The 27,666-nt window shown below is 37.0% G+C and overlaps 1 protein-coding gene across 7 annotated transcripts in view; it reads left to right on the top strand.

Annotated features, from left to right (window-relative positions):
- The window catches only part of SYNE1 (spectrin repeat containing nuclear envelope protein 1), a 287,050-nt gene that overhangs the window by 154,944 nt on the left and 104,440 nt on the right, over window positions 1-27,666 (top strand). For 6 of the 7 annotated variants that reach the window (XM_061988999.1, XM_061988996.1, XM_061988997.1 and 3 more), the window contains 20 exons: window positions 581-751; window positions 1,514-1,840; window positions 3,096-3,248; window positions 4,466-4,633; window positions 5,657-5,833; window positions 6,736-6,882; window positions 8,480-8,605; window positions 9,978-10,154; window positions 11,924-12,189; window positions 12,957-15,117; window positions 15,503-15,840; window positions 15,925-16,069; window positions 17,045-17,263; window positions 18,056-18,318; window positions 20,399-20,564; window positions 20,995-21,150; window positions 21,357-21,509; window positions 23,514-23,696; window positions 25,103-25,240; window positions 26,548-26,733. In XM_061988999.1, coding sequence (XP_061844983.1) covers window positions 581-751; window positions 1,514-1,840; window positions 3,096-3,248; window positions 4,466-4,633; window positions 5,657-5,833; window positions 6,736-6,882; window positions 8,480-8,605; window positions 9,978-10,154; window positions 11,924-12,189; window positions 12,957-15,117; window positions 15,503-15,840; window positions 15,925-16,069; window positions 17,045-17,263; window positions 18,056-18,318; window positions 20,399-20,564; window positions 20,995-21,150; window positions 21,357-21,509; window positions 23,514-23,696; window positions 25,103-25,240; window positions 26,548-26,733 — 5,820 coding nt within the window. The remainder of the gene's footprint in view (window positions 1-580; window positions 752-1,513; window positions 1,841-3,095; window positions 3,249-4,465; window positions 4,634-5,656; window positions 5,834-6,735; window positions 6,883-8,479; window positions 8,606-9,977; window positions 10,155-11,923; window positions 12,190-12,956; window positions 15,118-15,502; window positions 15,841-15,924; window positions 16,070-17,044; window positions 17,264-18,055; window positions 18,319-20,398; window positions 20,565-20,994; window positions 21,151-21,356; window positions 21,510-23,513; window positions 23,697-25,102; window positions 25,241-26,547; window positions 26,734-27,666) is intronic. The other variant, XM_061989000.1, reaches the window with a different exon arrangement.

Here is a 27,666-nt window from a genome sequence, read left to right as displayed (position 1 = left end):
AATATGGGTGATGCCCTTTCAAAAGTATTCAGTATTAGTAAGATCTTATTACTGTCTTTTTTGACAATTGCAGGAGAGAAATTCAGAATTCAATATATTTAAATGCTAAACAACCTGAGAGCTGACCTGATCATCTAGGCAAACCTCCTTGAGCAGGGGAGTTGGACTTGGATGACCTTTAGAGGTTCCTTCCAACCCCTACCATTCTGTGGTTCTGTGAAATGTTTTTAGGTTATCACTAAAACACATATATATGGGAAAAACTTCAGCTCATTTTAAGTAGTAAGTGTCTCATGGTACCATAATCAGAAGTTACCATATAAGTTTCAAAATATAAGTACCTTTTCAGTGTTTAGTAATAACTCAGTTTTAACATTAGTGATTACTATATGTACACTCTTGACAGGACCCAGTGAGAATTACCCACTAGATATGAAAGAACTCAAAACCTATGTGTTTAATCTTGATATATCATTTTTGTATTAATAAATAACAACTTATTTCTATCTGTAGACAATAACAATGGTAAGCATTTGAGTGGTTCTTGTTTCTTTCCCCAACTCTCCATATTTGTTTGAAGGAGCAAATAAAGTTTCTGGAAGAAGAAATACGCTGTATGGAGGAATCAGAATTGTCTTTTAGTGCTTACACAAATTGGTACGAAGCTACAAACAAGAACGTCAGAAATATAACCATCAAGTTTGACGTGGTTGATAAAACAGCAATGGAGAAAAAAGTACAGAAACTAGAGGTACAGCTTTATTGAATGCATTTTTTTGTTTCTATTAACCAAAATGAGGCTATATTTTAACTGCATCTTAACAGCTACTCAAAACTGACTTCAACTTGCCTAGGGAAGCTAAGAGGATGAAGACTATCCAGTTTAAAACTTTCTGTTTTCATGTCATATTTACATTAGATTGCAGTTTAGTTGTAGAGTTTATGAATAATCGTAAATACTATAATACTATCCTAATACAAGGCATGTTTTTATTTGTTTTAGTTTAGGTTAAAACTTAAAATATGTACCTCTCCCAGGGCATCCTGTCACTTGTGTGAACGGTGGCAAGAAATGCTTCCTGTTTCTCCTCATTGAAATAACTAAGTAGTAAAACTCACATTTCATATCAGAGTTGTAGATGAGTTTTTCATATGTCCTGTGGCTTAAACACAGTATGCTAATGGAAAACTTTCATCTGGAGTATAAATTCTCTCAACAACTCTCAGTTTCTCTGTTTATCATCACAAACACTGTGCAGAACAGCAATACTTGCTTTGACTGCTTCCTTCTAGTTTACCACAGCTTACTCCAGGCAATTTTACAATGAAAAGTCTATTTAATTTCCTTATCAATTCCTTCTATATCCTTAGTGAAATAAAATAATATTAATTTGTAAAAGTCATTAGCCTCTCTCTGGTAATAGCACTATAATGAAAGAAAAAAAAAAAAACAAAACAAAGCCCAGAACAAGAGCTTGCATACATTTCATATTAACTAATACTTCCTCCACAGCTGCTGTTGAGTGATATGGACATAGGCCACAGTTTACTGAAATCTGCCCGTGAGAAAGGGGAGCGAGCTATAAAGTACATGGAAGAAAATGAAGTTGATCAGTTAAGAAAAGAAATTGGAAACCACGTGGAACAGCTTGAAGAGCTGGCAGGCTCCATCAGGAAGGAGCACCTGACTTCAGAGAAGTGCCTTCAGCTAGCAAAAGAGTTCTCAGACAAATACAAGGCTCAGACTCAGTGGGTCACAGAGTACCAAGCCATGTTACGTGCTCCAGCAGAGCCAAAGATCGAACTCTATGAGAAGAAGGCCCAGTTGTCCAAATACAAGGTAAAAAGAGGTTATATCATTGTACTATTTAATTGATTTTGACCTAGTGAGTAGCAATAAATTCTCTGATCTGGGTGTCTGTCCAAATTTCCTCAATAGATCTATAAGATGTTTGAATCAATATCAAAGTGAAAACATACATGATAACTGCATCTAGGAACCACCAAGAGTGAGCATGTGGATTTAAAATATGTATGTCCTAATAAGGCTTCCACATCTGAAAATTTCCTGTTATGGAGCAAAATTATTTTATGATTATACCTATGAGTAATTTCATTGACATTAGTAGAGTTAAGCAAGGATGGAAATCATTTGGTCTGTCTTCACTGCAGACATTGCCTTTCTTTACATTGGTTTAATCAACTTTCTGATTCAAGTTGAATGTCCCAGTTCAACTGACATCTAACACCATCAGCTGTTATGTCCTTCTCTTTTACTTAGGATTTTAATGGATTTTAAGATTTTAGTTAGGTTTTCTGAGTTGAGGATTTTTTTCAGTCATTAAAATGAGTAGAAAAAAAATGTCAACAACCTCCATTGCTTCTCTTTAATGCTACTGTTGTAAAATAGTCCAGGATTACAGATGTTTTATAAGATGTGTACTGAGTGTGACTGGTATGGGGCTAACTCTCATCATAGCAGCCCGTGTAGTGCTGTGCCTTACATTATGACTCAGTGTTGCTAACAAACCAATGTTTTGGCTTTGCTGGGCAGTACCTGCACAGCATCAAGGCCTTCTCTCTCAAACCGCCCACTACTCCTTGCCAACTTTACTACTCAAGAGACACAGGTCACAACTGTGTGCTTACTTTGTACATGTTTGAGGAGCTGTTATCTCATTGTTATTTGATAGATTCTGGCATGTGCAATGCTGTGTGCACCAGTGGCAGAATGACATAACAGATCACATTGCATACTTTCAAGAGACTCTTGTCTGCAATAATGTCTAATTAAGGGGATGGCTTTGGTGATACCTTCCCATCTATTTGCAGAATTTGTTCCTCTTAAGTTTTATCCCTAGAAATTACCCCATCACACATAGTTACTCAATTTGCTTCACCCTTTCCAAGTTATCATCTGTGCTACTAGGCACTCAAAAAGAGAAATTCCTTTTAGATGCCTGCAAAGATTTTGTCCTGTACTGGTAAGGGTGGTATGTGCCATGGTAGAAGGTTGTGCTTCAGGTCAAAGGGGAATTAGTGAAATAGATCTTCAGTATTCGGTAGATATATTTCAGTTCTTGTTTGCATTGTAGTCCATACAGCAGACTGTTCTGTCCCACGAGCCTTCAATAAAATCAGTGATTGAAAAGGGAGAGGCACTTTTTGATCTGGTGAATGACGTGACTCTAAAGAACAACATTCAAGACCTTCAGAGCAGATACCAGGAACTGTGCAGCACTACAAAGGTAAAAAGTCACAGAGAAAACTCTAGATTCTTTCAATTTCCTGTATTTTTTTTCCTCTTCTGTAGGAGTTGACTTCTTCGTGCTGTCATGCACCATGCTGTACACAGCCAGTTAGATTTAATTACTTGAGGGGAGTGGGGTGGGGGATTCTTGACAATGGAAAGAACTTATTCCTAAAGAAATCTAACAAGAGTAGCCAAAATTTATTTTGAGGGTGGCAGATGAAGTCTTCAAAGCACTAAGAGGAAATATATCAGTGACTAGTTTGTACAGTTGTTACTATTTTTAATTGCTTAGAATAGATTTCTAAATACATTATTTCTTGAGTCAGGTGCTCTTCAATTGCATAATTTTGTCTCTTATTTCTGCTGGATCTCACATAAACTCCATTTAATCTATTTTTATTGTTGAATGGAAGTCACTGCAGAAAATAAATATAATTTAATTCATCAAGGACATTATTAATTAACATAGGTTAGTCCACATGTGTGTAGCACTTTGAAAGATCTAATACTTCTAAATATGTCCTAAAGCAAGATTATTCTTAAAGCCTTTAATAGGTTATACTCCTAACAAGGATAAGCTCTGAAAACCATGCTAGTACTTATATTTGATCAAAGTATCTTTAGTTGCCAGTCTATGCAGCAATAGCAAATTATTTTATATTTTTTTTCCTACAGTTGATTTGAAATTTACAGCCATTCTTCTGATTTGTACCACAAAACTGAAATCTCTTGCGTTAGAGGTAAAATTGAGGACTTAAATGTAGGCAAGCATATGAAAAATCTTTCTTAAAAAGAAATAAATGCATTGTAATTCAATGTGTTCTTAATTTTTTGACCACGATCACAGGCAATATGTATGTGCAAAGGGCAATGTGTAAGCAGCAGGGACTTCAGCCATAACATTTGGTAGGTCACATGCAGTCTCTCAAAGAGCATATAATAACTGATTCTAAATGAACTTAATGTCAAGTGACAGTGTTCTTAAAGTAAGAAGATCCTCAGTATTTTCCTCAGTCTCCAAGGGAATATGTTTCATCTGGAGTGAAAATACTTCTCAGAACTACTGAGATATTAAACACAAGTAATTTCTTTGACGTCTTCTTTAACAGTCTAGTCATATGAGAGTCTCTGACAGGAATTTAAATTTGAAAGATAACTCTTGTTTTCATGTAATTGCCGGACTATTTAATTTTGATTATTGTGAACCTGCAGGTATATGTTGAAACCCTAGAGGTGAGAGTAAAAGAACATGAGGATTACAACAGTGATTTGCAAGAAGGAGAGAAATGGTTATTGCATATGTCCAGCAGGCTGGTCAGCCCTGACCTCATGGAGGGTACCAGTCTTGAAATAATTACTCAGCAACTAGCTAACCACAAGGTGAGTTTGCTGTTGAGTAAACCTACTTTGTCTGATAAATAGAATTTTTCTTCTTTGTTTCTTTGTCTTCACTCCAGAGCTCTAGTTATTTGTCATTAACCCATTTTATTTCTCTTCCTGCTGTGTGAATATGTTGTGTTGTTCGTGCAGTTAACAAATCTACCTTGCTGTTAGTACCATTTCTTGTTGTACACGGGTCTGAACTCTGTCAAATTTCTGCTGAGATGTTCCAGGAACTAGACCACAAAAAGATTAAGATTTTATTCCTTAGACATTTTTTTGCTCTGGCACTTTTAGGATTAAAAAATATTTTAAATTTTCAGATTATTTTGTCCCCTCCCTCAGGTTGCAAACTTCCTCCATTGCTTTTGTTCAATGTATTGTTATGGTTGCTATTGATGATAATCATTCACTACATTGATGACTGATGCATCCTAGAAAGGAAAATCCATCCCTCCCCACCACTCCCTGAAACTGAGACTCAAGCAAATATCGAAATCTTGTAACTCATTGTGATTAGCATGTTACTCTAAGTAACCTCCTTAGATTAAAAAAAAAAATATCTCCATCAAAGTCAGTGAGAAGAACTGTCTACAGTGGAAGACCTTCTGGAATAAGAAATGATTCAGCATTGGATTTAGTCCTCATTGCTAGACACAGGAGGGAGATGTTGGTGAGGCCCTGAAGAGCATGCAACAAAGGAAGATTAAGGGTAGTCTTGGGACATGAGTGTATGTTTACACATTACAACAGTACTATTGATTCTTCTGTGGGATATCTATTTACAGATTTTGGCAATGATTACTCACTCTCATATAATAACACACTATAATAACTATAATGACTATAATGACACTATAATGACTATAATAACACACATTGTCTGAAAACATTTTTCCAAGCCTGAATACTGTTTAAGGTGAAACAAAATGAAAAAAAACTCACCCTTATTTAAGAAACTGTGATGTAGAACAAATTTTGAGTTTAAAATATTTCTTCAAATATATTTTATCTATTTCTTAGGCTATCATGGAAGAAATTGCAGGATTTGAAGATCGTTTGAACAACCTTAAGAATAAAGGTGATTACTTGATCAATCAATGCACTGAACATCTTCAAGCAAAATTTAAGCAAAACATACAAAGCCATCTTCAGGGTACAAAAGACAGCTATTCTGCAATATGTAGCACAGCCCAAAGAGTAAGTCTTGTGTCAAAAATGGTTTTATGCCATTTAAGAATAACATGCATTATTGTTTATATAAGTACTTGTTTCTTTAAACTACTACTGTTTCCATTTAAATTCAGCCTATAGGTTACTAGTATAGCACTTCATCTATACTATACTACAGTTGAATTCCTTGTGGTCCAAACGTTTCCTTAAAGCTAGCAAAAACTAGTTGCCCATCAGTTCTTATCTTAACCTCTACACACCCCCACTACCTTCACCTTAGACAAGCTTCTGAGCAGCTGCAGCAGTTAGAACTATTCCTACTTCAAAAACTAGAGAGCAAATTGCACACTTAGTGTCAGTATATTGTATACATACTTAACAAGTCGTAATTATGTGCACATCCCTCTTAGTAAAACCAGAGTATACAGTTAAGAAGGTCTAGCTTGGGTCATTCTGTTAATCCAATTAGGAGATCAAGACAGCATAGTCAAAAAAAAAAAAAAAAACCAAAACCAAAACAACCCAAAAGAAACAAAAAAACAAATAAAACAAAATCCCAAAACATAAACTTCATAGTAAGATTTGTAGAGGTTTGTCATGGTTTGACATGAAGAATTGTAAAGGTTAAAGATTGTAAAATCTCATACAAGATCAACGGTAAAATGTTGAACAAGAATTTAGAAATGAGAGACAATGCTCTTCATTTACATCTTTATTTTTTTGTTTCCAGAATCTATGCCTTAGATATTGCCTATATCCTCCAAAAATTAGCAAGATGCAGAGAAAACTTAAGGAGTTTTCAACCCTTAGTGCTCACATGTACAAGGACTGAAATAACCATAGCCTCAATAGTTTTGTTTTATCAGCTGGGAGAAGAGAGCCGATAGTGGTGTTTGAAAATATGATGACCTTACAGATCTTCATTTTAGGTGTACCAGAGTTTGGAAAATGAACTCCAGAAGCAGGTTAATCGTCAGGATACCTTACAACAGTGCCAGACTTGGCTGTCTACAGTGCCATCAGAGCTAAAGCCAACTACTTGGCCACCTTTCAGCCTGGCAGATGCAGTTAAACAGGTAAAAGTTCAGCACTTGAAAATGCTTAGTTATCCTTAATGAGTTTAGGTAAGAATTTTATATTAATAGAAGCTCCAAAAGCTTGAGTGAAAAATAACCATAGGTAAAAGACCACCCAGGTCTTTTGCTAGCTCTGTTTAATGCTTAGAAAGATATTGCCTGAAAAAAGTTGGCTAATGAGATAAACCTGCTCAGGTACTCCATAGATGTGTTTAGCAGAGAGGTTATGTCTTTCTGCTTGTCCAGTTGCCCATCTGTCTACTACTATTCCTATATGAGACGTGATTTCATAGTACCACGAACACAGAATCTGTTATGGGGCAATTAAAACAATTTTTCAGCTGAAGAGCATAGAACTCTAGCCCACATGAGCCATTAAGAATGGTTTCTTTGCTTTTTGATTGTATCGATGGTATTAAAAATGCTGGAATTCATGGCTGTCTCGTGTACCATGTGACTTACTAGAGACCTTGAAAATCTACAACTGGCAGCTCTGAAAGGGCAGGGGAAGCAGGGGTGACAATGGAGCCAGGGAGAGCAGGGGGGTGACAGTGGGACCAGCGGAACATCACATTTCCAATGACATGTAGAACCGTGACATACAGGTGAGGAGAGCAGAATACCCTTGGATCAGTCACCACCTCGTGCTCACCAGAAAGGTACAGTAAGCCCAGTCCCAGGTGGAGACAGGAGGTGAGAGCAACAAGGCAAGGCTAGGAGGATCTACCAGGCACAGGTACAGCTATAGTGTAGCTCAAGTGAGGCCCAAAAGTGGGTGAGGGCCTGAACTTGCATGCAGCTGTCAGGTAAAGGGGAAACCTTCTGAATGCTTTTCCATTGGTCAGGTCCCAGTTGAGCTGAGTCATGACTGGTCATGAGCAGTGGCAGCCAGACTCCAAGTAGAGGGAGAGAGAGATTGCAGAGCCCTCCAGTACACTGAAGGCTCTGACCATCACTGAGGATCTGGGACCTGTTCCAGTGTTTAGCTGTTCATAGTGTGAAAAATAGTTTCCCTTCTATTAAGGAGTTTTTCTTCCCAGCAAGGAAGAATTTTCTTGTTGCAACTTTTCCTATAGTCCTTTTTTCATCTCACCTCAGCAAAGAGGTGGACTCAGTCTTCTCAGTGCTGCCCCCACCTGACTGCTACCGTTTTAGGCAATATCAGGCCACGATTAGCCTCTCTTCTCCAGGCTGAACAAACCAGAGTCTTTCAGATGTACCCAGATCCCACATACTACAGCCTCATTTGCCCCCCAGCCCTTTGTGGGCTTGCACAGGTTTGCCAATACCTTGTCTATGGAGTAATTGGGAAACTGGGACAAATAAACTAGGTACAGCCTGACAAGTGTAAGTACAGGAGAATAACCACTTCCCGTAGCTTGCCTTCTGCATTCTGCTAATACAGTAATTGATGATAGTCAGGTTCTTAAGACTTACTCTTTTACATAATTATGACAGAGCAGCCTTACCTAATAAAATAGTGTATGTTTCATCTTTTGAAAATAATAAGCTAAAGTAAAAATATTAAAATGCACAATTGTAATAAAGTATTATTTCCACAGTTTCAGAATTTATTTGAAGTTTGTGTTTCCCTCAGGTAAAACATTTCCGGGCTCTGCAGGAGCAAGCCAATACTTACTTGGATCTTCTGTGCTCCATGTGTGATCTGTCAGATGCCACAGTGAAAAGTGCAGTGACAGATATTCAACAAACAAAACAAACGGTACAAGATAATCACAACAACCCACTTTTAATCCTGTTTAGAGCTTTAAATGCCTCGATCTGTCCTCTTTGAAAAAGGTCATATTGGGTAATGGTTTCAAGTAATATCTTCTTACTTTCATCTTAAGTATTTATTTTAGATATAGTTTTCCCTTTCTTTTTCTGGCTTTTTTAAAAAACTTAAATCCACACATTTTCATCCTAATAGTAATACAAAAATACACAGTAGTTGCTAAAGGTGTTAAGGCAATATTTCAGGATGTTGGTCTAAAGCCACACAGTAATCTGTGGAAGGAAACCTGATCCAAATTATTTGTTTTCATAAACCACAACTAAATCTATTCTTCTAGATATACTTTACTGTTGTTATTTATTCAACTGTAGACTTATGTTCTTATTAGCATATCCTAACATTAATTATAATCATCATAAAGAATGAAGATGGTTCAAGTAAGAAATTGGAGTGCATCTATTTCAGCACATGAATGTATAGACGTGTATGTCAATTTTGAGTTTAAGTGGCTTAATGCTTGGTTTTAAAATAAAATTACATATGTAGAAAGGGAAACATTATGAGAATTCTTGTTGTTGTGAACATGAAAACTTTAGTTTTGTATACAGACACAGAGTTTTGAAACTAGTTCTACCAAGAGTAAAATTCTATTACATATAGTAACAGAATTTCATACCAGAGAAGCAAATTGTCCAAATCCAAGTAATCTGTTAAAAAATGACAATCTAGGTATTGAATGCCAAAGCAGTGAAATATTTTTAAGAAGTCACAGACCATACAGTGCTGAGATGTATTAAGCTGGTTGAGTGCTTAAACCTTAAAGGAGCCGTACTGCAGTATTTGAAGCAAAAGAAGCTGTGTGACTATTGGTTTAAGGTGATTGATGGGCTTAGATCTTGTAAGAATTCTTCGTGTTGGCATTTTACAAAAGACATTTAGGCAAAATAACTGGGCTAACTGAATGAAATGAAAATGTTTAGTTTAAGCTTTTATTTGGTCATGGTAAAGGCACGTAGGATACAGTCCAGTAATATTCTTGGCATGCAGTAAGCTAAATTATACAGTTAAGCTTTAACAGAAGACTGAGAACACTAAGAAATACACATACTCATAAGTATATTTGCTTCTTTTAAGGGTGAATGATATTTTTTTTCCAGCAGCTGTCCTTTGATAGGTCTGATTTTTATGACTTATAAAGATTAAGTCTCTTTTTGTGGATAATATTAGCCTCTTCAGAATCTAGTGCAGAAATTTGCTTTAGTACAGTATTGTGCTCAGAGGAAGAATGGTGTTCATCCTCCGTCCTCCAAAAATAGATGCATTAAAGCATTCCTGCTCCTTTTCATTTTGTTTCTTGTAGATTGAGCATCAGATAATGCACTCACAGTACTTGGCTCAAGGATGGGAAGAGATCAAACAAATGAAGGCTGAGCTCTGGATATATTTCCAGGATGCAGATCAACAACTACAGAATTTGAAAAGGAGACGGGCAGAGTTGGAGATAAACATTGCCCAGAATATGGTACTCCAGGTTAAGGTAAGGAGAATTTAGGTTAAGAGGAGAAGGTAAGGAAGAAGTTCCTCCTATGACTGATATTGTTATAATTCATGTTATGTGCACATATAACATACAAAAGTTTTCATATACTCAAAGTAAAAGAAGAGAAGACAGAGGAAAAAATATTTCCTTATTGATGCTGCAAGTGACACAGAAGGCAAAACCATTGGACTTCAATATTTTTCTGGCTTTGTTTTTTCATTAGAACTCAATGTTCAGCCTACTGTTTTGATTTGCCTTTGCCTTTAGTAGACTAATTATTGATAACAGTGGACCTGGAGGTCAAGATCTGCAACTTGTGATTCTTGAGTTCTTTGTTTTGAATGCATCTAAATTATTCAAATCCATTTTAAAATTAGTCTAGGAAAATATTTAATGTTGCTGGACTCTGAAAACTACTATAGAAAAGATATGATGGAAACTTAAATTTATTTCCTGTAAATAATGGTGAAAATGCCTTCAGATCTTCACATTCTTATTCATTATAGAATTTATATGGCTGTTCTGCACAATTCACAAACATCAGCAAAGTAACAAGAAGAAACAGGAAATGAAACAGATTTTTAAATGGTTAAGAGTCTTGAGGTTTGCGTTTTTGGTCTAGATTTTGCTTGTATCTTTTTCCGATGTGCCAGGAGTTAGGTGAAAAGCAAACAGCACTTCCTTTTCATTTCTGTTCTACACAAGCGTTGGAAAACATCATAGCTGTTGTAGATATCTCAGCACAATGTGACCTGAAAGTTGTTTTTGTAGATATCATTAGAGTCCAGGAAGGAGCAGGAGTCTGTATTTCTTCATGATTTCATCCAGTAACTTTGGATTATTACAAAAGGCAAGCACCTGCTGTTCTATTAGATGTGGCACAATGTGTATTTTTTTCCTTGAATATGCCCTGATAAAGGAAGATATCTTTCTCCATTTGAAGCAGTCACAAAGAGGAATAAGAGTAACGTCTCTTCTCCAGAACAGCTCTCAGTGTAAATACGTAATCTTAGCAAAGTTCTGGAGCTGGATGTAGTTGTTTTTATTTACAGTTATTAGAACTACAATTTGGGAAAAGATTCCATTTACCCTAGACAATGTGTAAGACTGAAAAATATTTTCTTAGTTTTAGTTGTCTGTATATTGTATATTCTTTTTTGGGATTCTCTGTAACTTCTTAACTCAGTAAGAAATGTGCAGGCAGGTGGACTCTTATTTAGTGGAATTGATTAACTCAAATAGCAATCATACCTAGATAATAATTGGTTTTGTTTCAATAATGACAATGATAGTGGTCGCTATAATAGAAGTAGGAAAGAAATAAAGTATGGAGGTGGGGGCTCAGTGACTCATGGACTGTGCTTCCTATTTTTAGTCTCTAATGAGAAAGGAAAAGGAAAAAAATGAGCTAGAAGCAGTACTGGTTAAATGAGTTCTCCCAAGACCCAGACTATCTTGCATGGGATCTGTGCTACTCCAGAAACCTGGACTTGTGACACAGTGTAATTTGATTGTGAATTCTGTTTATCACTGGCACTTGGAAACTGTTTTGATTTACTTTCATGTCTTAAACAACCTGTCCTCACCTGTGAAGATGGGGAGGAATCTTAGGGGAGGTGAGAAAGACACACCTAATTTACATGTGCACAGCATTTTCCTGGGCAGATATTTAGTCCTTACAGAATTTATTTACTTCAGAGTAAAAAAAATTAAATTCCATCTTGGAATTTGGAGTGAGTGTTGTTTTTGATTTTTATCTTTTTCAGGAATTCAGTCAGAAATTGCAGTCCAAGCAGTCAGCACTTACTTCTGTGACTGAAAAGATGAACAAACTAACCCAAGGACAGGAATCACCTGAACACAAGGAAATAGGAGAACTGAGCAACCAGTGGCTGGACCTCTGCCTTCAGGCACACAGTTTACTTGTACAGAGGGAAGAAGATCTGCAGAGGACAGGGGATTACCATGATCGCATGAATGTAGTTGAAGTTTTCTTGGAAAAGCTCACAAAAGAGTGGGACAATCTGGCTAGGTAAAAAAGGAGTAGCACGCATAAAGCTGACTTAGTGCTTATATGCTGAAAGAGCTGTTTACAGAGTGTCTCTAGGTTGGATCCACTAAAAATTCCTTTTTCCGTGCTTAATTAAAAACAACCTTCCCTTAATTATAGGACAATTACTTATATTGAAATAAAAAAGAGTTTGAGAAGCCAGTTCTTCAGTGTTTGTCTTTAAGGCAAGTACTGATTGATTCCATCTCAGGGTATAGCATTTGCTGATATTTAAAGTATTTTGACTGTTTGTTTAAACACTTTCATTTGTGTTTACTATGTTTCCCGTGTGTTTTTTGTTGCAATACTGTGTTTTATCTATTAGACTATCATATTAAAGCTTACTTGGTTCTGCTAGACATATTTACAGCTGCTTTGTATAGCACAACCACACCAGCTGTGTGTAAAATTGTAAGTGCCTATTATTGCTACTATTACTGTCATGGAACAAGATTCACTTCAGCCTCAGTACTTGTTGTTCATACGTGCAGTATAACCACTGTGCTCTGTAGTATTCATGTTAATTTCTATGGTGAGCCTGATGACCAGATTGCAGATGAAAGGGAAAGAAATAAAAATGTTAAAGCGTTTTACTTAATACTCGAGGCTAGTATGTTCAAAAGAATCTAAAAACTGTAGGTATTATATTGGTGGGCTTATAATATAATATATTATATTATAGTGGGCTTTTAAAAGTCCTGAGATAGGATTTAATAATTCATTTCTGTCCTGTCCATTTTGATAAACAGGTCTGATGCTGAAAGTACAAATGTACACCTTGAAGCTTTGCAAAAATTGGCACTGGCACTACAGGAAAGGAGATTTTCTCTGGAAGATTTGAAAGATCAGAAACAGAAGATGATAGAACATCTAAATCTTGATGACAAAGAATTAGTAAAGGAGCAATTTGGTCATTTCGAGCAACGCTGGACTCAGCTAGAAGACCTTGTGAAAAGGAAAATTCAAGTTTCTGTTTCAACCTTAGAAGAGCTCAGTTTAGTGCATTCCAAATTTCAGGAAGTGATGGAATGGGCAGAGGAGCAGCAACCAAGTATCTCAGAGGCTCTTAAACAGAGCCCTCCTCCAGATTTGGCTCAGAGTCTTCTCATGGATCATCTTACCATTTGCAGTGAGCTTGAAGCCAAACAGCTTGTTCTGAAGACACTTGTGAAGGACGCTGACAGAGTGATGACCAACCTAGGGCTCAATGAAAGGCAGGAGCTGCAGAAAGCACTTTATGATGCACAGCACCATGTAGATTGTCTCAGTGATCTGGTCAGCCTGAGAAGAAAGCATTTGAATAAAGCATTGTCTGAAAAGACACAGTTTCTCATGGCAGTCTTTCAGGCTACAAACCAAATTCACCAGCATGAGAAGATGGTAACATTTCCAGAACACATTTGTCTGTTGCCAGAAGACGTCAACAAACAGATCAGGACTTGTAAGAATGCCCAGGCTAACCTGAAGGCCTATCAAAGTGAAGTCACAGGATTGTGGGCTCAAGGAAGGAATTTAATGAAAGAAGCAACAGAACAAGAAAAGAGTGAAGTGTTAGGTAAACTGCAAGAACTACAGAATCTGTATGATACCGTTTTACAAAAGTGTAACCAGAGATTGTTAGAGTTGGAGAAAAATGTAGTTTCCAGGAAATATTTCAAAGAAGATTTGGATAAAGCTTGTCATTGGCTAAAACAAGCTGATATTGTCACATTCCCAGAAGTCAATGTAATGAATTCAAACTCTGAACTATACAGCCAGTTGGCAAAATATCAACAGATTCTTGAACAGTCTCCGGAATATGAAAATCTGTTACTTGCACTGCAAAGAGATGGCCAAGAAATCCTACCGTCACTTAATGATGTGGATCATTCTTATCTGCAAGAAAAACTGAACATTCTCCCTCAGCAATTCAATATTGTTACTGCTTTGGCAAAAGAAAAGTTATATAAGGTTCAAGAAACAATTTATGCCAGGAAAGAGTATGCCTCTTTGATTGAGTTAACAAGCAAAGCTCTGAATGAGTCAGAAGATCAATTTATCAACATGGAAAAAGGCCCAGCTGCTGTTTCAGCCAAGGAAGCTGTGTCACTGCAACAGGCCTACAGAGATCTCTTAGGTGAAGTGGTGAGCCTTGGTGCAGCAGTGGATGAATTAAACCAGAAGAAGGAGGCCTTTCGAAGCACTGGCCAGCCATGGCAACCAGATGAGATGTTAAAGCTTGTCACACTATATCACAAGTTGAAGAGGCAAATTGAACAAAAAATCAACCTGTTGGAAGACACAGTAGAGGCATGCCAAGAACACGAGAAAATGTGTATGCAGTTTGAGGAACAGCTAGAGGCAGTGAAGAAGGAGCAGATTAAAGTAAATGAAGAAACACTCCCAATAGAAGAAAAGTTGAAAATATACCATTCTCTGGTGGGCAGCTTGCAGGACTCGGGGAGTCTTCTGAAGCGAATAACTGAACATCTGGAAGCCCTTTCTCCTCAGCTTGACTCCTCTGCGTGTGAGACGACAAACTACCAAGTGCAGTCTTGGCAAGAGAAACTGAAGTCTTTGCATATTGCTATTGCTGACACTGTGAAGGAGTGTGAGAACAGACTTGTTCAAAGCATAGACTTCCAGACAGAAATGTGCCGCTCACTCGACTGGTTGAGGTGGGTGAAAACCGAACTTAATGGAACTTTAAGTTTGGACCTCAAACTGCAAAGCATCCAAGAAGAAATACGAAAGGTTCAGATACATCAGGAAGAAGTACAGTCAAGCCTGAGAATAATGAATGCACTGAGCAAGAAAGAGAAAGAGAAGTATATGAAAGCCAAGGAGCTGATACCTGCTGACCTGGAAAACACTCTTGCTGAGCTGACAGAACTAGATGGTGAAGTTCAAGAAGCTATACACATGAGACAGGTTAGTGCACTCCAAGTATCATTAGTTTCTCACTCATGAAGCTGAAAAAGATGGCTCTATGGCTTGATGTTTGTAATCATCATGAAAAGATTGATTTTAAGAATTCTGTTCTTTGGAGTTTTTTAATGACTTACATTATGGCCTGCTGTCATGGATGACTTGAGGTAGGGGGACAGGCCTCCTTAGTATGCATTTATATTTGCATGTAGATGTGCAAACTCACTCAAAACCTACTTCTATGTAGTATCTCCAGACCTGTGTTTTGATACTTTATAGATAAAAGAAAGCAAGCATTAACAAAATCCACACTCAGCAGGGGATATTTTTGTTGCTGCTGTCAATTTTATGGCTATGGCCATCTGTATAATTTTCCCTTTTATTTCAGGCTATCTTGAATAAATTATATAGCCTCTGCCAAAGATACTACCAAGTGACACAAATCGCAAATGACTGGCTAGAAGATGCTCAAGAATGTCTACATTTAGCAAGAAATGGTCTTAATATTGAGAATTCTGAAGAGAACCTAAGGAGCCATGTTGAATTTTTCAGCACAGAGAGACAATTCAATAATCATTTGAAGGAGTTACAGGGTCTTGTGTCTGAGATAGAACCCTTTATCCAAGATACAGCAAGAGAGCAGCTGATGCAGAGTGTAGCTGCGTTGGAGGAAAAGGCCAATGGAACCAAGCAAGAAGCCAAAACCCGACAAGAGCAGTTGCAAAGGTATACTTGTATAGCAGTTGTATTGAAAACTAGATGGGTTTATGTTGCATTAAATTGTTCTTTCTGGAACTGTATTTGTTTAAGGTGTGCTTCTGAGTGGCAGGAGTACCAGACAGCAAGACAGAAGGTTATTGAAGTGATGAATGAGGCTGAGAAAAAATTATCTGAATTCTCAGTAGCTAAAGCTCCTTCTTCTCATGAAACAGAAGAAAAATTGCTAACACATAAGGTAAAGTACTAAAAAATTATATTAAATCCTTTTCCTTTAGTGAAAAATAGATATGTTGCATAGGTCCCTACTTGCAGCAACATGAATTTGAGTTTTTAGATCTTTTCCTGTAGCACTTAACTATGTTATAGCACACCAAGAGGTGTTTCATGCAAATGTTTTGTATGGAGGTGTAACAGAGACACTTTAATGTCTGTGTGTCCCAGGGCTGTAGAGAACTGGAAGGAAACAAGAGGTTCCTTAAAAGCCTTGGGTGCATAAGCCCCCAGATTGTGTACTACACAAGAAATTGAGATGAATATAAACATCCATCTACTTTGGATCACATAGTACAGGTTTACTAGGACAGAAAGGGTAGGGGTTTAATATTAACTTTTTTTTAACCCTAAAAGCAAGAAATGTAACTTAAAAGGATTGCTTTCTCCTCTAGTATTTAGGGTGCTAAGCAGTTGCCTTAATACAGGCAGTTAGTGACACTTAAGACATCCTGCACCCATCTCCAACTGTGTCTCTGTGAGGGCAGGCATCTTCCCTAAGAGTAATGTAATGTCATCCAGCTGTATGACGATATCCTTGATCCCTTGGACATCTAAAATGGTATTAAAGATACATATGGCATAAATACGTGCCTGAACACCTGAATTGCTTTGTTGTTTAAACTCTAAGAGAAGTTAGCCTTTTCTGCAAGAAGGGTTGTGAATACTTGTTTCCATCACTTTTGGAGGGCTAGCAAGGAAAAGAAAATCTAATTACACCAGATTGCTGCTGCTTTCAGAGAGTTGCATTTTAGACCAGGTTTTTCAAGTAGCTGTAGCTAATACATTGCATGTCAAAAATGAAGACCTAACCACCTTGCTTAACATAGAGTACCTCCTTTTTGTCTGCAGTGGATGCAAGTGGCTCATCTGTGTGTGTTGAATACTTATGAGGTGTGTTGTTAAAAGAGGAAAACAATGCTTATTTTTGCCTTTTCAGACTCTTGTGTCTGTAGTGAATTCTTTCCATGAGAAGATCACAGCCCTAGAAGAAAAAGCTTCACAGCTGGAAAAAGTTAGCAATGATGCTAGTAAGGCAACTATAAGTAGATCCATGACAACAGTTTGGCAGCGTTGGACACGGCTCCGGAATGTAGCCCAAGAACAAGAGAAAATTTTGGAAGATGCAGTGCAGGAATGGAAGGGCTTTAATGATAAGGTAACTTTTGGTCTTGGTAAATCCTTCTTTGTTAACTGTATGTAGGTTTTCACTTGTTACACTGACTTATTAATCATCTTATGGTAGAGAAAGCTGATAGCAGGAATAGCAATGATTTTTCTGAGCTCATAGAGAAACATACCTATGGAAGACCTAGGTTTGAAAGTGCTGCCTCCAAGGTTTGCATTGTTCTATGTGTATACGTTTACTAAATACAGAGACGTTTTTCTTTCTGGTGATTCTTCAGGTTTCCCTTCTCCCATTGGTCTATTCTATATTAAGTGAATCTCCTTTTTTTTTTTCTCCAAAGAGTATGTAACTTTATGCAGTCACATTCTTATCTGTCACTGCTCACTGATTGTGTGTCTCTTTTTTCCTTTATATCCTACCTGTCTCTCCTTATCTATCGTCCATTTTTTTACACTCAGATTGCAGATTCTCTGGAAATGGGAAAAATGTTTTTGTTAAATATACCAAATATACATCTGCCCTGCCGTGGAGCTCTAGGTCCTATAGCAATAAAGAAAATAAATGCAGAAAGTATGAGGAGCCACTCATCACTTGACAAGAGTCTCTTAGCAAGTTGTGGTCCCCTGTGAAGACCTAGGTCTAGCTAGATACAGCACATGAGAGCATAGATTTCTGTCTACTATAGAGACTGCTGCACAAGCCCTGAACCACAACTGTTTTACAGTATCTAAATGTACAGCACTGGATTTACCACCTTTTGATATCACATGTTCTAGCTTCTTTTTAATTTCATTCTTGCCAAGACTATGTCTCTTTCCATAGATTCAGAAAGCTACCATAGCAATAGATCAGCTACAAGGTCGCTTACCAGAAAGCTCAGTGGAAAAGGCATCCAAGACAGAGCTCCTGGAACTCCTGGAATACCACAGCAGTTTCCTTCTGGAGGTGGAGCACCAGTTGTCATCTTTGAGTCTGCTCAAACAGCACGCTGTCAGCATGCTTCAGGATGTGGAAATAAAACCTCCATTTCAGGAGGAACTACCAGTCATGCAAGAAGTCAAAGCAATGCAAGATCGATGCCACAAGTAAGGCAATATCTTATAAGGTTCACTAGCAAAATAATACCTTACACTTCATTAAGATTAATACACTTCATTAATACATTACACTTCATATATCGTTTTTGTTCCATTGCATCTCATGGCTAACAATGACCTTTTATCTTTTTATATCCTTAGTTTAGGTTAGTTTATAACTTTGTTTCCCCTGTTGGAAGCACTCAGGTAACCTATGAAATTTATAGGGGAATTCAGTGCATATGTAAACAAAACATATCTTAACGTTTCATTCTGTGGTTATATGAATGTTTATGTAAACCTAAATGCTTTCCTGTAAATGTTTCATATAAAACAGGAAGGTTTATGGCTAAGTTTCAGAATTCATATCCATGTTATAACTGCACTAAGATGCCATTAACTGCATCTCCACAGTGGGAAGAGGAAGATAGTCAAAAACTGTAAACCCTGAAGCTGGGCTCTGCAAAGTTCATTGTGTACATGCATAACTGATTGAAGTTGAATAGCAAACTGTGTAGAAAATATGCACTTTTGTAATTCCATTCTTCCCTTAAAATTGGTTTCTGAGAAATAGAGTCTGTGAGGATCATGTAAGGGAGACATGATTCACAAAATCACAGACTCACAGAATCGTTGGAGTTGGAAGGGACCTCTAAATATCATCCAATTCAACCCTCTGCTAAAAAAGGTTCACCTTGGTCAAGTCACACAGGAACACATCTAGGCAGGTTTGGAAAACCTCCAGAGAAGAAGACTGCACAGCTTCCCTGGGCAGCCTGTACCAGAGCTCCCTTGCCAATTTAACTATGAAAGGTTATACAAACATAAATCAAATGTGAGACTATCGAAGTAAGGTCCATGTCACATACATAAGATACACAAGTAGTCCTGTACAGCTCACAGAGCTGTTGCCTGAAAAATATTCTGTTTTTTACAGGAGATCCAAGTTCTTGAGGAATGTCTGTCTTAATAGGTAGATCCAGGAAGATCCCTGGATCAAAAACGGTGTTCAGATGTTTGATCTATGCCTTATCTTAGGTATTCTGACAATAGAAATCTCTTCACTAGGAGTTGAATTTATCTCACGTTATTTTATAGGTATCCACATATCCTGGTTATTTCTCATTCTATAAGTGGTGGAGAGAAACAGACAGGTCTAAGATGCAGTTTTTATGACCTATTTTAAAAGTTTCTTTTAGAACGATGATGAATCATCCTCAGTTGTGCCCTAGAAATGCCAGCTTCCTCCACCAACGATAAGGACAGTCTGTGGTGATGAGCTCAGATATAGGTGTCTGTATCATAAACTTTTGCATTTCTTCAAAAGAATTGTACACTTGATATCAAAATATATAAAAACATTAATGAAAAGGAATGAACCAAAGAAAGAACATAAGAAATTTAAGTGTGCTTCTTTAGTAGTGTGGTGGTTTAGCCCTGGCTGAGTGCCAAGTGCCCACCAAGTCATTCTATCACTCCCCCTTCTCAACTATACAGAGGAGACAAAAATATAACAAGAGATTCATGAGTCAAGATGAGGACAGGGAGACTGCAGAAGCAGAGCCTGCCTCACCATGGTTTTCAGAACAGTTCACGGGGAAATCTTTCTTCAACTGCCTGGGCACCTCCTCACCCTCCTCCACTGAATGTGGTATTTGTGGTGGTGTTCTCACATTCTCACTCCCTTCTGCTACTGTTATTGTGCAGCTGCACAGCAACTTCTTTGCTTTCTCAAATATGTCGTTAACAGAGGTGTTACCTCAGTCACTAATTGACCAGGCCTTGGTTAGCTGCAGGCCCATCTTAGAATTGAGTGGCATTGACCCTATCAGCTATAGGGGAAGCTTCTGGCAGATCTTTGTTTAAAGAAGCCACCCCCGTACTAGATTCCCCACAACTCCCCCTTCCTGCTACCAAAACTTGGCCCAGGCAAAACCACTAAAAGTAGTCATTGATAACACTGCCCCACCTTTTTATTGCTCTGGATATAGGGCTAGCAATCATCTATATTATTCATTTTCTGGCAGACCATTGTTTTTAGACACTGCTTGATTCTTTTCAAATAGTTAGTGTTTCTTTGTTTCTGAAGCATGCAACAGAAAGTGAAAAAAGGTGTGAAGATGGTGAAACAGGAGCTGAAGGAGCGTGAGGAGGTTGAAGCAGAGATTAATGTTGTGAAGTCCTGGATTCAGGAAACAAAAGAGTATTTGTTAAGCCCTGATGTAGAAGTGGATACTCAACTTCAGGAGTTGCAGGTATATAAAATTTGTCAATTACAATCTACAGATTTGTCAATTAAGGTCTTTATTGTAATCTGCTAGTGAGTGTCAGTTCAAAATTCAAATTAGACAATATTCATTAGTTTTTTATTAAGTCACTAGACAGCTTCATAAAGCATGAAGTAGCTGATGAGCTGTAATACCTCATTTTAAGGATGTTTAATAAATATTTAGATGTTTGCATTTATGCAGTTTTACATACTACCATATTTTCTAGCAAGAAGATATCTGAATGGACAGACATAAATGGTAATCCACGGAATACCAAGATAAAATTATTTTTAATGAACTAGTTAAAAATTTGAAAGCAATAATCATTGTTGCAAGGTGCACTTAATGTCTGCATTAGCTAAGTTTGCACTGACATGTTTTTCCCCTTGTTCTTAACAACACTTTTTGTCATTAGTCTCTGCTTGGTGAAGCAAATACTCATCGCCAGGCTGTTGAAAAAATGGCTGAACAACAACAGAATAAATATTTGGGACTCTATACCATTTTGCCTTCAGAACTCTCTCTTCATTTAGCAGAAGTTGGGCTCGCCCTTGTAACTGTACAGGATCAGGTAAAACATGCTAGATAAATGTGTTACAGATGTGTAGCCCTTCTTTAGACTTTATAACTTAGTAAAATACAGTATCCAACTGTGCTCAAACTATGACAACATAGTTTTATTACCTTCTTTTTTTTAAATTAAAGTCAGTTAAATGGAAATTCATTTCCTTTCAGGAGAGATTTCTGATTACTGAATTTCATTCTTATTGTTGACAGATTCAAACCAAAGAAAAAGAAACTCAGCAGATCAAAACATTGAATCAAGAGTTTGGTCAGAAAATCCAGGAGATAGCGAAAGAACTGAATGCCATTCTTTCCAAACTGAAAAAGAAGACAAATGATATAGCACAAGCTAAACTTGAACAAAAGGTAAGACAAAGCTTCTGTTATTTCATTACTCTGTAAATTCTTCTGAATTGAGATACTCACTTCATACCAAAGTTGCATTTATGAAGACTTGAATAACATATTTTTTTAATGTATTGCAACAGAAGAACGGACAGAAATTAGAGTTGACTGGTGAGATTTTTTAAATTATGTTCTTTTCTAACTAGCTGATAAAGGTACCTGACTGAGTAACAGAACTTGTAGGAAGTCAAAAAAAAAAGGACAAAGTTATGTTATTCCCTCCAAATAATGAATATGACTGCAATCTGGGAAAGCCTTAGAAGCTCCCAAACTGCTCCTTGTCACAGTCTCTACTGAAAAAAATCGTTCTTAACAATACATCTTTTTTTGTCATAAATAGACTTTTACTTAGCCAGTAGTCTGTTTCATAGCATTTGGTGCATTAATGAGTACTACTGGTGTGATTAAGGGTAATGCAAAGGACTCTTGGTTCTTTTTGTAGGTTTTCTTAATCTCATCAGAAGATCTCATCATTTATACTGAGGTGTAATGGCCAAGCTAGGATTATTATTATTATATGAGAGTAGGGGATTTTGTGGGGGGAGAGGGATTGATTGAGGGCTTTTTTCTATTGACCAAATTACTATCTGAAAGTAAGCAAAGCATACCAAATAGGAGAAGATTTGACATATCCAGTATGTCAAAAATCACCTGTTTAATTTCATGAGTTACTCTCAATGTGCTCAAGAATATCGTTTGCTTTGCAGGAGGTGTCATTGAAATATATCCTGTAAAATCTGGTGTAGCTAGTGAAATGTACTTTCCCATGTTGCATTGATGAAAACTCTCTGTTACTGGAGATATAGTAATGTTCCCAAAACTGCATTTATGTTAGTGCTCAGATGATATTCCTGAGATTGAGTTGGCTTTGATTATGCAGTAGATATTTTTATATTGACATTGAAACTGGTTGTGAAAAAGAAAATAAAAATCTGGTTTAAATCCATGTGACCCAGATCAAATGGATCCTTCCCTCAATTCTAAACAGTGTATGAATTCTGCATCATTGCTGTAGTAGACATTTATTTATGTCTGCCTGAAATATGTGTGTCTTTGTATTTAGAAGTTCAACATCTGTCTTTGTGTCTACATGTAGACAGTTATGTCACTAACTTTGTGGCATATTCGTTTATCGTAATGAAGGATCACAACTTACATTCTAAATTGTGTCTGTCAGAACAGCCCTAACCTGAAGAACTTCAACTACTTGAAGCACTTAGAGCTAAAGCAGTCTTCTGAATCAATTTTTGTCTGATGATTGCAATTTACATTTCTAAAAATAATTGGAAAGGGGTTACAGTGTTTGATGAGGCTTGTTTATATTACAAAAACAATGAATTGTTAACATCTGAGTTGTAATAAACAAGTACAAAAAGCCCCAACAGTAGTCTTGTCTCCAAAAATCTGTAGTCCGTAAGTGTGTTATCAGTCTGAGAAACATGGAAAACCTTTTAGGTTTCATTTTTAAGTGTTTCAGAATTTTTTGTAATTAAAGGTTAAAAAAATGTAAATGAACATGAAAGTCTATGCATTAATGCATTATTGAGTAATTATATATTTCTGAGATTGTAAGAGTATATTTTAAGAGAGCAACAAAATGATGAAACCCCTTCCCAATAGATAAAGATCCTTATCATAGCAATGTGTGCTGATTCTTCATTTCAAAACAAACACAATGGTAGCCAAGAACTGTTAATGTTACTGAAGTGACTCAGTCTTTCACTATGGTAGGGAAAATGGTTATCCATTTCAGCCAGGAAGTCAGAGAAGGAAGAGTAACGGCACACATTAAGAGATGACCAAACATCCTGCTTAGACAAACATTGATGGTCTCTAGCCAGAGCAAAAATGGAACAAACTAGAGAGACTTTGGACGGACTATAAAACGTTCTAGTAGAACTAGAAATAATCAACCAGAAAGCTAATGCTTCCTGGTTCACTGATTTTTCTTCTTTTTCTGCCTAGATCCTCGGTGAAGAGTTGGACAGCTGCAATATAAAGCTGTTGGAATTAGATGCATCAGTCCAGGACTTTGCAGAGCAGAACGTACCGCTGGCTAAGCAGCTGGCTAACAGGATAGGGAAACTCACTGCATTGCACCAACAGACCATACGGCAGGCTGAGTACAGGGCAGCCAAGCTCAGTCAGGTATGATCCCAAATCCTTTGTGCTGTTTCCCTTCATAAGCAGAGGGAGGATGCAAACTTCTAATTTACTTCACTGTAGTTATACACAAGGGAGCATTCCTTGGCACATCTGCCTGATATTAATCAGGGCTTGCATCACCTCAGAGAGGCACAGATGGGTGAGATCATGAGGATGAAATGATTCTGTGGTGCTGCTTTAGTGTCCTCTTCCATGAATCACCTAGTGGTCATTTCCTCTGGTGCTCTGAAAAGATTACAAGCCTTATCACCAACAGCAGCATTCCAGGAAATAGTATCTCATTGTACTTTTCAGGGCTTCTGTCTTATCACTGTTACCTATATTTGCAGCATTATAAGATAAAATAAAGTAAAATAGTTTTGCTCTAGTCTCAATCTTTAGAGAATGAGTATAAATTGTAGACTAGAGAAAATAGCCGAGCTGTGATAATACATCAAGTTTATGCAACATGGTGCATTGAAGCACAGATGCTTCCTCTTATGGGGTTTTTTTTTTTTTGCTAATTGTTGTTATCCAAAAAAAAGTTTTCGCTAAAAGCAAAGAAATGAACTTTCAATGGTTTTGCTATCAATACTGTGATGACTATCAGTTTTCTTTTCTGTGTGCATAAAGAAGCTTCTATAAAGCTTGGACAGATTTTATTATATTCTTTTCAGTTTCCTCTGAAAATAAATGTTTTTGGAGAGATAAAAACTTAATATCAAAATAAGAGTTCACTCAAAGGTGAAGGGATTTAGTCATTAGGATGTTTTTGTTCAGCACCAGGAAACAGACAAGGCAAACTTCATGCAAATACAGTTCCATCACAAAGGTTTTGATGTATCCTTTCATATAGGAAAAAATGCAAAGAGTGCTTTGCTAAATATAAATTTGATGAATCAGAAAGTAGAGCCTTTGTTCTGTATTTTGAACTAAGTGCAACATTTCTTTTTTGAAATATGACTGAGTGGGCAAAGCAGGTTTTAAGAAAAAGCGATTTGAGGGATGACATGGAAAGAGACAAAGAAAAGTAACGAATGACACAAAGGAGTCTTGCACTGAGCCACAAACTGAGCAAGAATGTATTTTGGAACTTAGGTGTGAAGATGAAATATGTACAGGAAGTGTACCCTCTAGGGATATGTTTGAGCATCAGTGCACTTATCCAGTTTGACCTACATTCATATAATGCCTTTTTTCTGCTGAAATAGATATGCTTGTAGCTGGAAGCAGAGCTATTTTAACTCTGTAAGTACAGAAGAAATTAAATTACATTCAACAGTCAGGAAATGTTGTTAAAATGTTCCCCAAGTTAAAAATAGTAAATGAAATAAAATTATTTGTATCAGTCTCTAAGAACTCTACAGAATTACATTTTAGGCTTAAGTCAATTTTTCTTTTATATCCAGGCTGATTCACACTTGGAAGAATACAATGAGATGCTGGAGTTCATATTAAAATGGATTGAGAAAGCAAATATCCTAGTACATGGTAGTATAACATGGAATTCTTCATCTCAGCTTCGTGATCAGTTTAAAGCCTACCAGGTGATTGTATGAGCTATGACATTTAAAGGATAGTGTATATATAAATGAAGTTATTTTCTAAGGAGTGAAGTTTAATTTCCTACACTTTTTTGCTGCCTTTTCTAGAGGAGAAAAAGAAGTCTTAAAATGCTAGGTTTGTTTGACTGTTCTCCCAAGTCTTAAAGAAGATTAATTTATTTTGGACAATTGTTTTGGAGACTGAAATTAAAATATACTGTTGAATAAAACTAGGTGATTCAAAGTTCATATCCATGTTTACTCAAATACATTGGCTTTGTAGTAGCTTTTGATTAAATAGTGTGTCTGTACACTGGGACTCTATCACACCTCACACTGAGCATTTCATTGCAGCTAGTTAGCATTCCTCTAAAATGTTAGTGAACCAAACATGATTTTTAGTTTGCAGGACTTTTATTTTGTCTTGTTTACAATCACCTTTTTTCTCATCTGATGAATTTCACACTAAATGTTCTCAGACTGATGCTCAATAGATGAGTTGCTTTCTGAACATCTCAGAAAGTGGTTTGGTGTTCCTGTGCTATTTGTTCTATGTGTGTCTGCATGTGAAACGTGTAGGTGTGGGATGGGTGGAGCAGTTTGACAAGGTTCAAGTTTGTCCAGTGTTACATGACCACATGAAACAAATCAAGGCATGATAAGATGATCATGCCTCCCTAATGCCAAAGTAAGACTGTATTAATTATGGGGTTTACATATACATTAGTTAATCATCATCTGCATTCTCTTATGTTGAGGCAACTTAATATGTCACGTTTTCTAATTTGGATAGGACCCTCCAGGCAATTTATCCTGAGGGTAGTTGGGAGACAGCGTTTCTGATTTGATTTTTCAGTAGCGTTTTCCCTGCTTCAAAAGTTGATGACAATATAGACTTAACCAATGCCATCTCACTTTGGTAGCTATTTTTTAGGCAGAATTATTGACTGCTGCCTTGCTATAACACTGCACCCAAGTGTTTTCTGCTGCTTCCTAACCAGAATAAATGCTGTCTTTAGATTGTGTATATTATATTTTCACAGGTAAGCATATACAGCAAAACACTAAAATGAATGTGTTGGTAAGTATAGCCGCTGAAGCTGTGTGTCCTGCTCTTTTGTTTCCCAGAAGATGAGGCACTTCAGATTACACTCAGGGTTAAGCACATTTCTGAAGCCTTACAGGAAATCAGTAGAACTTAATAATATGGATAGAGATGTGTATGAGTTGAGGAGTTTGCAGAACAGGAATATCATATGTTTAAGCTGAAACGCAACTAAAGCATTCAACTTGTTCATATCTCCATGTAGACTATGCTTGATGAGTCCGGGGAGATTCATGGTGATCTGGAGGCCATGAGTGAGAGGATTGAGTATCTAGCAAGTGTATACAGTACTGAAGGAATGTCACAGCAAGTGCTGGAACTAGGGCGGCGGACAGAGGAATTGCAGCAAGTTATCAAAGTGCGGCTACCAAATCTCCAAGATGCTGCAAAGGTATATGAAAGCAGGTTTTTTTAAATGCTAACTGACAACTAGGGTGGTGTGTGCATCATATTTCTGAGATTATTAGCAGTGCTGTTATCTGTGGTCTGTAAAGGACATGATTGTGTTATCTAAAGTAAGATATCTTATGCTGTGTGAGATACTGCCTGCAGCTGCTCTTGCAGATGGGGACAAGATTCCTGCATCTCCTGTAATATCTGCCTGTTCTGGATGAATGTATTGGCGATCATACTGTGTTTCAAATGGCATGGAGCACTTACATTTAGATATCTGAAAAGTGTCTGTGTTGGCAGTTACACTGTACCATTTTCTTTATTTTTCTCTTAAGAGATAGCTAAAGATTGCTGTCTTTTAATTTAGATCACTACCAGGCAAGAGCAGGATTCCATAATCTAAGAACTACCTCTACAAGGGAGTACAATGAAAAGTACAAATGTACTTTTTGTGTCCCTGACATTTCTGTGCAACTTTTGCATATGAGTTTATCCTTAATGTAAATATGTACTATGGCTATGCAGTACCTGCAACTGTTTTTTATAACTGTTAAAATCTTTCAGGAAAAGAAGGAAAATTGGAATGGTATAATTAATATATTTATAGGAGTTCTTGAGCTGTCACCTGCTGCAGTTACACACTACCAGATAGGAAAATACTTAAAGGCAACTAAGAGAATAAATTATCAACAATTGTTAGGACAATTTCAGCTAAGATTAAAAGTGAACATTCTCCACGTTTGACTCTTATTTTACAATGTTTATAGGATATAGCAGAAATGCTACAGTAGCCACAGCAATGTAACAGAGAGATTTTTGGAAGAAGACTTCTTTCCATTACAGAAGCACAAATTGGTAAACCAGTTTGTGAGCTAAAACTTTTCTTTTTTTCATGGAACGAACCTGAGATTTGTGTGCAAGTAAGCATGAT

The sequence above is a fragment of the Colius striatus genome, chromosome 2 (genome assembly GCF_028858725.1).
Source record: "Colius striatus isolate bColStr4 chromosome 2, bColStr4.1.hap1, whole genome shotgun sequence".
Lineage (NCBI taxonomy): Eukaryota > Metazoa > Chordata > Aves > Coliiformes > Coliidae > Colius > Colius striatus.
The sequence above is the reverse complement of the archived record's forward strand: the minus strand, read 5'-3'. Positions and strand labels throughout refer to the sequence as shown.